Here is a 13617-nt window from a genome sequence, read left to right on the forward strand (position 1 = left end):
AAGAATAAAAACCTTAAAAGACAATTAAAAACCAGCAATAAATAAATGTCCTTAAAAAGCTCAGTCCATTAAAATGTCCTCCTCTGGCTTAGGAACGTGGGTTCTTCAAAGGCCAGTCACCAATTCCACTTGCTGCTCTGTCTCCTCTTCTAGCCCCACTGCTAGCTCGAGATGAGCTAGACAGTTGAGGCAATAACAATTGAGCAAGGGATTGGTAAAGATGTGCAAAAGTGCTTTTATTAAAAACAGTCAACAAATCAAAAACAGTGTTCCAAGTAAAGTGCAGTGCTTTCAAAAAAGAGTGATTAAATAAATAATCCAATAAAAGAAAAACGTGGAGGTTAAATAAATAGAAAAAACAATCCTTAAAACCAGAGGTTTAAACGTTCTTACGGAAGCAGTGTTTAAAATCAACAACAAGTCTTCTTTTAACTGGTGACTCTCCTGCTTCTCCCTGTCCAGGCTTCGCAACAGGGGACAGCCACTCCACCTGCAGCTGACCTTCTTTCCACTACTGATATGGAGGCGTCCCGATCCCTGGCTTCAGTTCCACTCCCTCCAGACCGCAACTTGGGAATTCCTCTCACGGGCAAGGCTCTCACATGGAGGACACCACATCCCAAATCCTGACTCCCGCTGCCATCCGCGGCCCCATGCGGAGTCACACGTCTCCCAGTCACTCCCGTACTTCCTGTAACAAATTCTACGGGAGTGACAACAACTACTACACCCTGGGTGTCGTCTCAGTTATAACTATCAACGGTGTTGGGTTCAAGGGCTCCTGAACAGCGATGGGAGCATGGAGTCGAACCCGCATCGTCACAAGGACATAAACAGGAATAAATGAGTTTGACCACAGTTCTCATAACATTAATATCTATTTTACAGGACTTAATAACACACCCATATATCCATGAAACACATGCATGTGAAAAGCAACAGCCATAAACCTCAAATCACCTGGGGCCTCATGTATAAACGGTGCGTACGCACAGAAATGTTGCGTAAGAACTTTTCCACGTTCAAATCGCGATGTATAAAACCTACACTTGGCGTAAAGCCATGCACTTTTCCACGGTACCTCATGCCTTGTCGTACGCAAGTTCTCCGCTCGGTTTTGCAAACTGGCGGCACCCAGCGTCAAAGCAGTGCTACTGTTCTTGTGTGATTACTCATTATTTTCATGACGCGGCTTTATAAATACACAGAAACTAACCGCATATTGTTTATTAGTGTAACGCATCTGATTGTAATTAACTCGTAACAATATAATGGTCCAGGGAACAGCCATAGTATTCCAAATACCATAACTGCTTTAGCGTTGTTACTCTCACTTCTTCTTCTTCTTCTTCTTCTTCTTCTTTCAGCTCCTCCCATTAGGAGTTGCCACAGCGGATCATCTTTTTCCATATTACTCTCACTGCACGACTCGGAGTATTTATATCACTGTATCTGAGTGTGAATCACAGCAGCAGCTGATCGGAAAGAGAATTATCGGTATACAGCATTAAGGACACGCTACCTCAGCCACTGCAAAATGTTTTAAAGCCTTTCCTGTACGGACCTCGCGGTTCAGAAACAGTTTAATCCCAAGAACTTTAAATGCACTCAATCAATTGCTCCCCACTGTAAACTTGCACTACAGTTATAATATCTCACAACCTGGGCCACTTTATAAAGCGCGTATTTACATATGATGACGATATCATTTTTAAGGTGAAATGCAGCAAAATATGTTTGTTAAATTATACACATAAAACTTTAACTTCATTTAAATAATCTATATTCTTCACTGGGAGTGTCGTGAAGGATAGAATAATTAAACATGTACTACGAAGATATTTCAATGTTCTTTAAACGTTTTGAAGACTCGGCGCTAAGCTTACAGATGGCTTAACTTCTATTACAGAGCTGATTGTGTGGCGATCGGTTACTTGAGGAAAGAAAAGTAAGGACTCTTGGGGCTACCAATATATATTGAATATAAAACAGAAAGAGAAAATAACAACACAGCTAAAAGCAGCGACAAATTTCGACAAAAGATAATGCTTGTCATGAGCACGAGGCTCATGAAACACATGTTTAATAATGTGCTTTAGCTCCTATCATCATGAAAATGACATCACATATACATCTCAGTATTTTAGTTATTCAGAGAGCTGTAATATCACAAATGTAATGGACTCTGTGTCCAGTTGGAGGAAGAGAGCCAGTTTAAGAAGCAAGTAGTGATTCACACACATAGATCACATACGAGTAGAAGATCAAATACAAAACAAAGCATTTAACGTGCTACTTTAATTACGATGTAATTTTGAGAAACTGGTTAATTAAATGATTTTAAGATGAAATTTATAATGTTCTACTAAATGACAAAATAAACTACGTGATTAAAGTGGAAAATTCGAGATTAAAGTTGACATTTCGTGCTTTTTCCCCACCGTGTGCCTTTTTTCTCTGAACCCTAATAAGCTTTCATATGACACTCAGACAGTGGGCTTACAACTCTTCTTTTCACGGCAACTTTGATATGTGACTTCTTTTTTATTTCCGGCACTGTGCGATTTTGTGAATGTGAGCTTTCAAGTTTCTCCAACACGTTATGTCACTCGATCAACTTCCTTTTGTTGATTATACTACGGTTTATTTGAACAAATAGTATGTTTTTCCTTTGCCTCCACTTGGTATTCGCTGAAATTCTTATATTTTCCCCGTGCTTTTCCCATTGTCTTTTCACAGAAGGCTGCGCTTAAGGGCGATTTATATTGATTTGCATATTCAAATAGGCGTAATTCTGGGAGGATTTGGGGCGTTACAAAATGCGCGTGCACGAGCGTTAGTTTTCACGCTGATCGGGATTTATGTAACGAAAGAACGTGGAAGTTGGAGTACGCACAGTTTCCTGCATCTGGATTTTTCTGTGCGTAAGCACATTTCGGCTTTTGTGCTTACGCCATGTTATAGTGCGAGTTCTACGCACGGCGTTATACATGAGGCCCCTGTTCACTACAAAATGCCAATAGTAACAATGTGTAATTCAACTGGAGATGAAAGTGAATGCCCCACGTTACATAAAAAACAGAAAGAGTGTAAAGAAAGGGTGTAATGATCATTTGACAATCCATGAACAATGTCATACCCTCCACCCCAACCAACTTAAAACAACTTAGTAACCCCAGAGAGTTACATAGCTTTACCTTCTACTATAATAATATAAACATCATGAGAAAAGTACAGTATGCTAAAACATTTCACCAAGAAAATCTGTCTCAGTTTGAGTAACAATACGCAATTTCTAAAGTTGGGTGTTTTCTAGATGGAATGAAGTCATCCACTATCTCCATCACTTTCTAAGGTGATTCAAACACATGCTGAACTTGGCCACACAACAATCCTGTAGACATCTAGCACATTTTGCCTTTTTTGAAGAACTGGAGAATTAATATGTATGGCTTTGTGTCAGAAGATCAAGAGGCACAGTCCCAATGCACATCCCTTCCTGTTCACAAGGAGTAAGGAATGGGTACAACTGGATCGGTATTATTGCAATGTTCAAGCAAAACCTTTCGTGCAAAATTAAAACTCAAAACTTAAACTCTCTTACTTGTCTACCATCTCTAATTTCAAGGATAAAAACTCTTTTTGAGCACTGAGCATAACACAATCACATAACCTGATCTCCCACTGGAGGACATTCAACACACTGGTACTCTAAGCATTCTTGAGAAGGAAGGACACCAAAAGCTCTATGACAATGTTAAAGTAACTAGCTTATGGTACATTATATGACTCCAAAGACTTACGGTTAAGCAAAACACGGCATATGTACCATCTCCCTTTTTTTAGTACTGTGTTCTTCACTGATACTGGTTGAATTGTCATCAAACTGGAATATAGTATGTTTACCCTTCACATCATGGTTGACATTTTTCCTACTGCCCATCTTGTAATTTGTAGCTGTTGTAACCTATGCTGCCATTGTGCACTGGTAGGTGTGTTCCAGTCTCAATATGAAACACTCCTGCAGTCATTTTCTATTTATAGGCTCAAATAGACTTCTTTATATGAGTTAGAGGGGAGTAAACATAATTCAGGACATGTCCTTTAGTGTTTGTGCTATTCCCTCTTGTACACTGAGACTTAAAGATCATCATTGCAGTCAAACAGGAACGTTTCAACTTTTATACTTCTTTACATCAAATTTTACAGCCTTCAGTGGCAGAAACAATACACAAGATAAGTGGTCTTCACAACAAAGGGATGAAATTAAATTATTCAAAAAATTTTCAAATAACATCTCATTTACAATTTGCCAAAAGACAAATGAGAGATTCTGACACCAAATGAAAATTCTGTTATCTGATGATACATTTTTTAACCTAAATATTAACAATGCGTTTTGTGCATGTATTAGATTTCACTCCATCCAAAAAATTCCAACCTCTGTCTTGAAGTGTGGTGGCAGAGCTATACAGTTTTATACAGATGTCAAGATAATTATTTATGCATAAATCTCTTTCTATCAGTGTTGTCTCAGCTACAAAAGAACACACCAGTCCAGTTGCTTCTCCAAACTCCAATCTTTTACTACTCCTGTTTTCTTTCAGTGCGCATCCTCCAACTGTCACAGGAGCAAATCAACAACCAATCCCCTCTGTGTATTTTAATGACCCTCCCAATATCACAATCAGTCCACATTCACTTACTTTAGTGTTTCCAGTTTCTTTTTCATACGCCATGGCTGATTTCGTAAGGTTGTAATTGACTTCTTTTTCTCTTCAACTGCTTCTTTAAGCTTTGCCAATTCTTCTTCAGTTATTACATCTTCGTCTTCTTCTGACGACGAACTTCCTGACTCTGAACTGAGGAAAAGTGTATCACTGTGGGTTCAGCACACTTTATTGACTTTTGGAAACTTTTGTTAAAATTATCTGATGAAAGGTTTTAGCTATACATTGCTACCTATAAATCCAACTAAACAGCTGCTAATCCAGCTCTAATCTGACACAAAATAGAAACCTTTTTGCTTTTAGGATTCCATTGCAGGGCATATTATTTCATACAACCACATACACTCATAGAATACACTTATCTACAAGACTGTAGAAGAAAATAGAGATATTGACTTTGTAAAAACTAATACAAATTTGAGAGACACAAGAACCCAAACGGTGGCTGTCACAGCTCACTGAAATTGATTCCTTGCTTTAATCTCACCTAAAAAATATGCACATTCTTACTACTTATAAGGGATTTTATGGTAATTCCAATTTGCACCCACAGCCCATAGACATGCTGTCAACCTTAAATTGTGCAATATAAAATTGAAGTGCTCAATGAAATGGCATGGACTCTCATTAAAGGGTGATCCCTGCCTTGCACCCTATGCTGACTGAATAGGCTCCAGTTTCCTGAGGATCTGCACTAAAAATCAGGTTCAGGTGCATGAATAAATTATTTGAAAATGTGACATGTACCTCCATATATAAGACAACTGATACACAAAAGAATTTGTCATGGCATAATTCTATAGCACATCAACAATAATAACATTTATTTATATAGCACATTTTCATACAAAAAGTAGCTCAAAGTGCTTTACATAATGAAGAAAGGAAAAATAAAAGACAGAATAAGAAATTGTGGTTGTTTTGGAGTCATGAAGGGCAGGATAACGCTCTGCCCTCTTACAGATTTATTGAGTGTGCAGCGCAGCATTTTGCTGTTAGTAGTGCTACACAACCGAGAAGATTTTTACGGTGACAAATGATGTTAAGGGAGGAATTTGCAGCTTTTCTTGCCAACTACAATTCACGTTCATGTGCAAGGTGAGAATAAAAACCTGTTTTTAACTCAAAAGATATTGAATGAAATGAGAATTGCACTATCTGACTTGTCACATCATTGACGTCATGTCTGTTTTCCGTGCCCGGGCACGTTTAGTGATGACACTGTTCCTGAATGCTACTGAACCGCGCTCAGGATCACCTCTTCCAAGCTAGTAAGGTAATGTTTGACCCGACACAGAGTGATCACACTAGCCAAATGAACTAGACTTTGCGGGGTTACATGCAAACAAATGTGCTTGGGCACAGAACAAATTGTCAATGCAAGTACACTGTAAGTATTGGTCAAAACCCAAAGTTTTAGGTAAAAAAATGGCCTTTACATTAAATATTTGTTTAATAAAAGCTTCATTAATCTACTAAAACCTGTGATCACAAAGTCAGCAAGTGAAGGTATGACTAGATGCACTTTACAGTTGGCAGCTGACTCTAGGGAAATAGATGAGGTAATGACCATAGCACTCAAAATTAGAAACTTTAAAAATTCAGTGTTTAAATAATAATGACTTAACTGTTTAAAGTTTAACAATGAAAGTGTTGCACAATGGAGAGAAAATTTGCATACAATAAACATGTAAACAACTTTCAACCATAAAAATACAATGCTTACCTTGAAACATGTTTCTTTTTACTTTTTTTAATACTTTTATCATTCTTTTTTCTAGTTTCATTTTTGTCCTTTCTTTTCCTTTTGGGTTCTTCCTCTTCCTCCTCCTCCTCCTCACTAACTTTTTTCTTCCCATGTTTGCCTTTATGCTTGTGCTTAGGCTGTTCTTCCTCTTCATCTTCATCTTCCTCCTCTTCAGATTTGTTTTTTGTTTTTTCATTTCTTCTGTTCTTTTTATTTTTTGTAGTGTCTACTTTTAGCTTATCCTCCTTATTTTTACTCCTTCCATGTTCACTTTCTTCTTTGCTCCTTTTACCTGTTTTTTTGGCCACACTGTGTGAGTCTTCCTCAGCATCCTTTATGTGTCTTTTTACTGTAGTTGTGTTTTTTGTAGACTTACTGGGTTTTACTTCTTCTTCTTCTTCCTCTTCATCACTATCCACATCTTAAAAAGGTGACATATTAGGTTAGTAACCATGCATACGACATTACATTTCACAGTTCACTGCAACATATATTTGGAAAAGGGCCTTCTGGGATAGTAGATCTTAAACTATTTAGCCATACATACTGTCTTTTAAGCCATGTGTAAGGCTCACTTAAGAATTTCAATCAAGGAAAATATATGCAAGTGTTGACTTCTAGAAACGTGTCGACTTTTGAAGTAAATACAACTTTGACAGCAAACAAAACCAACAGCATTTTTTTATGAAAATGCTAATGTACAGTTACGATTTATTTGATAAAATGTAAAAATTGAAAAGATTGGGCATCCTACTAACTCAGTATTTAGCAGATGTCTCCATACTTTTCCATGGAACTGTATATGTATCCATATTATATATATATATATATATATATATATATATAGTGGCGAGTTGCTGGGGCTGCGACCCGGCCGGGACACCTGGAAGGACCCGAAGGTGGCATATACGTCCTCTGGGCCATGAGGGGGCAACCGCCCTGGATCAGAGGAGGACCACAGGAGAAGAACAACGAGGCTTATGCCTATTGGGACCTGTGGCCACCTCCAGGGGGCACCCTGAGTCTCAGAGGGCCGGGGACTGATGTACTTCCGCCACACCCGGGAAGATGGAGGAGGGAGCACCTGGAGCACATCCGGGTGAGAATAAAAGGGCCCGCCTTTCTACAGTCTGAGAGTTGGAGTCGGGAGTGAGAGCGGGACAAGGCTCCCGTGGAGAGAGGAAAGGCAGTCCAGGGACAGTGAGAGAAAAGCCCAGGGAAAAGGTGATTGGGGCAAGAAGCACTGTGTATTGTGCGGGACAGAGTTGTGTTGTGTTGGGAGAAAATAATACAAGACTTTTATAAGGATGCGGTCTCTGTCTGATTATGTTTGGGCATGTCTCACTGTATATATATATATATATATATATATACTAGCAGAATACCCGTGCTTTACAGCGGAGAAGTAGTGTGTTAAAGAAGTTATGAAAAAGAAAAGGAAAAATGTAAAAAATAACGTAACATTATTGTTAATGTAATTGTTTTGTCATTGATATGAGTGTTGTTCTCATATCTATCTATATATATATATATATATATATATATATATATATATATATATATATATATATATATATATATATATGTATATATATATATCAAAATACCACGCTTGCCAGCGAGAAGTAAAAGAAAAGGAAACATTTTAATAATAACGTAACACGATTGACAATGTAATTGTTTTGTCATTGTCATGAGTGTTGCTGGCAAATATATATATATATATATATATATATATATATATATATATATATACATTGTGGCATCCGGCCAGGGCTGGAGCCCGGCCGGGACGCCCAGGAGGACCGGAGAAGGGCTTGTGTTGGGGGCCTCGGGTAAAGGGCTTGGAAGCCCAGCCCTGTAGGGACCCGTGGCCACCACCAGGCGGCGCCCCGGTACCTGAATATCCCTGGAGCCCAGCACTTCCGCCACACCAGGAAGTGCTGGGGGGAAGACGACAGGGGACACCCAGACGGCTTTCGGGTGCACAGCCGGCACTTCCGCCACACTGGGGCGTGTCTACGGAGGAGTGCCGGGAAACAGCTGGAGCCCATCCGGGTTCCTATTTAAGGGGCCTCCTCCCTTCAGTCGAAAGTGGAAGTCGGGTGGAAGAGGACAGAGCTAGAGAGAGGACGGGAGGCGGCCAAGAGAGAGGCACAAAGACTGTGAGGCCTGGGCATTGGGGGAATGGTGCCGGAGGCACTGGGGTTTGGGGGCACATTTAAAAACTGTAAATAGTAGTGTATAATAAACAGTGTGTGGTGGAATAACGATGTCCATCTGTGTGTGTCCGGGTTCAAGTCCACAATATATACTGTATATATATATATATATATATATATATATATATATATATATATATACATACATGTGTACATATATACACACACACATATACTATGGGGTGCCAAACAGGCAAATACATTGATTTTATGAATATATAAAGTCAGCGGCAGAATATATAAAGTCAAAACTTGAATATATAAAGTCACTGTCGGAATATATAAAGTCAAAACCTGAATATATAAAGTCAGCGTCGGAATTTATAAAGTCATTCCTGATTATATAAAGTCAACATCGGAGTATATAAACTCACCCCTGAATATATAAAGTGAAAGTCAAAATCTATTGATTGAAACGACTCTGAACTGAACTAAGTTAACAAAAACGTATTCAGAAAAATAAATTTAAAAAACACTGTTCGGTTAATGTTTTGAAAATGATGCATGTGCCCTGCCCAGGATTGGTTCCTGCCTTGCGCCCAGTGTTGGCTGGGATTGGCTCCAGCAGACCCCTGTGACCCTGTGGTCGGATTCAATGGGTTGGGAAATGGATGGATATTCCAGCGCTTACTTTATATATTCCGACGCTGACTTTATATATTTAAGTTTTGACTTTATATATTCCAGTGCTTACTTTATATATTCAGAAATATTCCAACGTCGTCTTTATATACTCAGGTTTTGACTTTATATATTTGGGAATGACTTTATATATTCAAGTTTTGACTTTATGTATTCCAGCGCTGACTTTATATAATCAAGTTTTGACTTTATATATTCGGGAATGACTTTATATATAAAAGTTTTGACTTTATATAGTTAAATTTAGTCATCATTGCATAACTTTTTCTTTACCATAGAAATTTAAAGACTAAATTCAACTTCCATTCCTAACAAAGATATTTCTGGTGACTAAATAAAACCCACTTATATCCAAATTCAAGCTATTAAGCTGTCGCCTGCCTGCCTGAATAAGTCACCCTCGCTTCGCTCTTACTTTTTTACTGTTCATTTAATCATGGCTAGTGGCGGAAAAATTATAAAATGGAAGGAGTATGGCTTTACCAAAACAATTATTGATGGTGAATCGATTATTCATAAAGCTTCAATTGGTGATCTGTTTTTCTGTGTTAACGTCATATTTTTTCATACTTCTTCTCAAACCAAGGGGGTGCGTGGGTAAAATGAATCGGGAAGCGCTGATCAATGTAATCAGCGTACCATGAAATCATGCATTGACATAAGTTCCCCTTTGCTTTTATTGCAAAGTGTGATTAAATGTGTGATTTTTTAACGCGTTATGGAGCACATGCATCAAAGCTTCTCAGCTGTGCTTTTGCTAAGAAAAGGAAACATTTTAAAAATAACGTAACACGATTGTCAATGTAACCTTTTGTAAGTAGTGCCTGGAGGATTCAATGTGGAGAAACTGTAGAGACAGCGTGTGTATTAACTTGTGGATTTTTCTGTGAGTATTTGGTGGCAGCGTCACAAACTTGCTTCCGTAACACTGCGTTAGCTGCGGAGTTCAGCTCAGAGTGAAATGAGGTGAATGGGAGGGGAGATGATGACGTGACTCCCCCACCCGCTTTAACTGTCAATCCCCCACAAACACAGTCTCTCAGAATTTGCATAAGCACAGCCCCTCACCTGCAATTTTAACTTAGTTACAAAGTGATCAAAACTCTCGTTTATATCCTGCGTCCTCTCATTGAACTTGTATCCCGCATTACCCGTGGGCATCACAAACGCCAGCGGCAGCCTGTCTATGAACTTAATTTAAACTTTAGGTTTACACCGTGCTTTGTTTCCGAAGTAGCAGCACTCATGAATATGGTTGTATGTCACTCGCTCGCTTCTTATTGTTTCGCTGCCTTCTCAATTATATAATGCATGTTTTCTTCAGCGCTTTTTGGAGCTCTTCCTGGTTTTCTACGTACTGCGTTGACAGTCAGTTCACGTGATTACATGGGAGGCGTGATGATGTCACACGAAACCCCGCCGCCTACGGCTTTCAAGCTCAACTCCATTACAGTAAATGGAGAAAAATAGCTTCCAGTTATGACCATTACTCGTAGAATTTCGAAATGAAACCTGCCCAACTTTTGTAAGTAAGCTGTAAGGAATGAGCCTGCCAAATTTCAGCCTTCTACCTACACGGGAACTTGGAGAATTAGTGATGTCAGTGAGTGAGTGAGTGAGTGAGTGAGTTATTAGTATAGATATATATTATTGTGACCATTAGGGGGCGTTTCAGCACCCTAAACCCCAGCCACAACTACATGGCCACAAGTTCTGTGAGCAAATACAAGGAATATTAATAACAATACTTTACAATTTCTTCTCGTTCTTTGTATAAACACAAGCATTCACTTTTTTCTCCTTCTCCCTCTGTCTCTTTCTCTTTCATTCTTTCCTCCACTATTCCCAAATGAGCTTTGTCCTTCTGCCAGCTGCTTCCAACTTATCTGGGTGAGGCAGAGTGGCTCCTTTCATCTGAGACCAAGGAGTACTTCTGTTGCCAGGGCATAGTCCGCTGGAAGTAGTTCCGGTACAAATGGAAGTCCCTGGTAGCCACCAGGAGCTCAACTGGGCTTGTCCCATGGGACATCAGGTTCCAGCATGCCTTGACAGTGTCCAAGTGGAAATCCTAACCCAAGGATGCTACCATGTAGCAAACTGGGAGAATAAATAGTCTAAGCAGGATAAAACCCCTCATTCTATCACTGTGTTGGCCTCCCAGCCAGGTAAGGACCCTGTCCCGCCAGTGTAACTAGTTGTTTTTCCTCCTGGCCAGGCAATGGAACCTATCCCGTGCTTGTTCTGTGATTAATATATACACACAAAGGTATATCAACAATTATCTGCACCTTTATGATAATTTTGTTAGGGTTGGATCTGCAGCTTTCCCCCCACACGTGTGAAAGCATGGTGGTTGTTGTACTGTAGGAGTAAACATGGCCACACCACTCTCCATTAGCAACAAAGTAGAGCAGTGAGCAATGATCTGCTTTTTATGGGCTGAAGATGTACCGGAGCTTTAATTAATAGAAGACTTTCTGCATAATGTGGACATAGTATGTTACAATGGAAGAGTGTTAATGAATGGATTGAAAAGTTCAGAAATGGTTAGAGACAGGTGTCAAGCACGAAAAAGGAGAAGTATGCCCGTCCACGTCCACTACAGTCAATACTACCGAGAAAATCAGTGCCATGATTCTGAGGTATCCAGGAGGATTTCGGCACCTGTTACACCTTCAGGCTAAAAAAAGTAGATCACTGCTCACTACTCTTTTTTTGGTGCTAACAGAGTGTGGCAAAACATCCTAACATACATCTCTTTTGGATATGGGTGAGGATGGCAGGTAACTCAGATGTTCTCATATGATTCTGCACTAATAGGGTGTATTGATAAATGGGATGAGACAGAGTATAGGAATCAGGTGGAAAATGATGTTTCTTGGTGTGAAGGAAGTGTCTACATTAGAGAAACAAGGAAATGGTTATTGACTTTCACTGCACCAAAGAGACTCAACATCAGGTCACTTTTCGGAGAGTGGATATGGGGCAGTGCACTGCTACATGTACTTAGGGGTCCATATGAATGGCAGGCTAGACTCGTCACACAGAGGAACTTTTAAGAATGGACAGAGTAGGTTCTTTTTTATTTTTCAGGAGACTGTGCTGTTCTGTGGTTGGCTGCTGATATAACTTTAAGGGAGGTGAGCCAAATGAACAAGATAATTAAGACGGGCTCAGCTACTGTATGGAATGACTCATTGGAGGTTGGAGAGGAGGAAAGAATGAAGACAAAACTGAGTGTCATTATAAGCAATGCTGCATATGCTCCCTCTCATACACTAGCATTAAGTACTTAAAGCTAACAAATAATTCAGAAGTACATTAAGTAATGCTACTGGGGCTCCTTTCTACCAACAAAAATATGCCTTTATAATGTGTCACCATGATTGTGACTAGTCTTTTTATCATTGCCAAGTCAGAAGGTTTTCATTCATTTTAGTAATACTGATGTGTATTTGGGGGAGGAAAGTTGGATAATTTATGTTTGTTATAATATTTATTTACTGAGCTTTTGTAAAAAATTTAGTTTTCCCATTGGGATAAGTACAGTGCTCTTTAATTTGAAGAAAACCATGGCAGACATTGATGACTGTGAGGGATGTGCAAATTAAGCAAAGACAGTGAGTGGGAGAAGATTTGATCCTACATCATTAAAGCTATGAGGTGGCAAAGCAAAACACAGTGCTCCCATGACATAGTATCATTATTTTAAGTGAAATGACAAACTCTGTAACATTTGATATTAACGTTTTTAACAAAGCAATAAAATTTTAACTGCAGTTTGATCAGATTACACTTAAACAAAACACAAGCAAATCCTTACGGATGGCAGGATGAGTGACAACATCCTGGCTGCTGTTAATAAATGACACAATGAGTCTCAAGTACCCAAAGACAAAAGATTGGCTTGTCACTCACTTGAGAAAGGTCAAGACAGAGACTTTCAATTATTCCAAATAAAACACAAACATGAGAAGGGGGATTGATTTCCCTAAGTCTGTTAAGTAGATGGAATGTCTAGTATGCTATTGTGTCATCCATCAAACTAATTTTGCAAAAGTATCAAGCACTGCAGGCTATTTATTTGTAAGAAAACGTGCCACTTTCCATCATCAATTACATAAAAAACTAACTGAAACTTGATGTATACTGCAAAAATACAGTAATTGTACATATGTAGGCTACAGCTCTCCACTACCCTGTACAGCATTAAAGGATTTGAAAAATTGATAACCTCTGTAACTGTGATTCTGATGTGAAAAATTAAAACAAATAT

The 13617-nt window shown here is 39.0% G+C and overlaps 1 protein-coding gene across 1 annotated transcript in view; it reads right to left on the reverse strand.

Moving 5' to 3' along the window:
- Positions 1-13617, reverse strand: part of LOC120528713 (transmembrane channel-like protein 1) — a 98875-nt gene that overhangs the window by 35390 nt on the left and 49868 nt on the right. The window contains exons 5-6 of the mRNA XM_039752869.1: positions 6572-6898; positions 4707-4857 (exon numbers count right to left, since the gene is read on the reverse strand). Coding sequence (XP_039608803.1) covers positions 4707-4857; positions 6572-6898 — 478 coding nt within the window. The remainder of the gene's footprint in view (positions 1-4706; positions 4858-6571; positions 6899-13617) is intronic.

This window comes from Polypterus senegalus, chromosome 4 (genome assembly GCF_016835505.1).
Source record: "Polypterus senegalus isolate Bchr_013 chromosome 4, ASM1683550v1, whole genome shotgun sequence".
NCBI classification, from domain to species: domain Eukaryota; kingdom Metazoa; phylum Chordata; class Cladistia; order Polypteriformes; family Polypteridae; genus Polypterus; species Polypterus senegalus.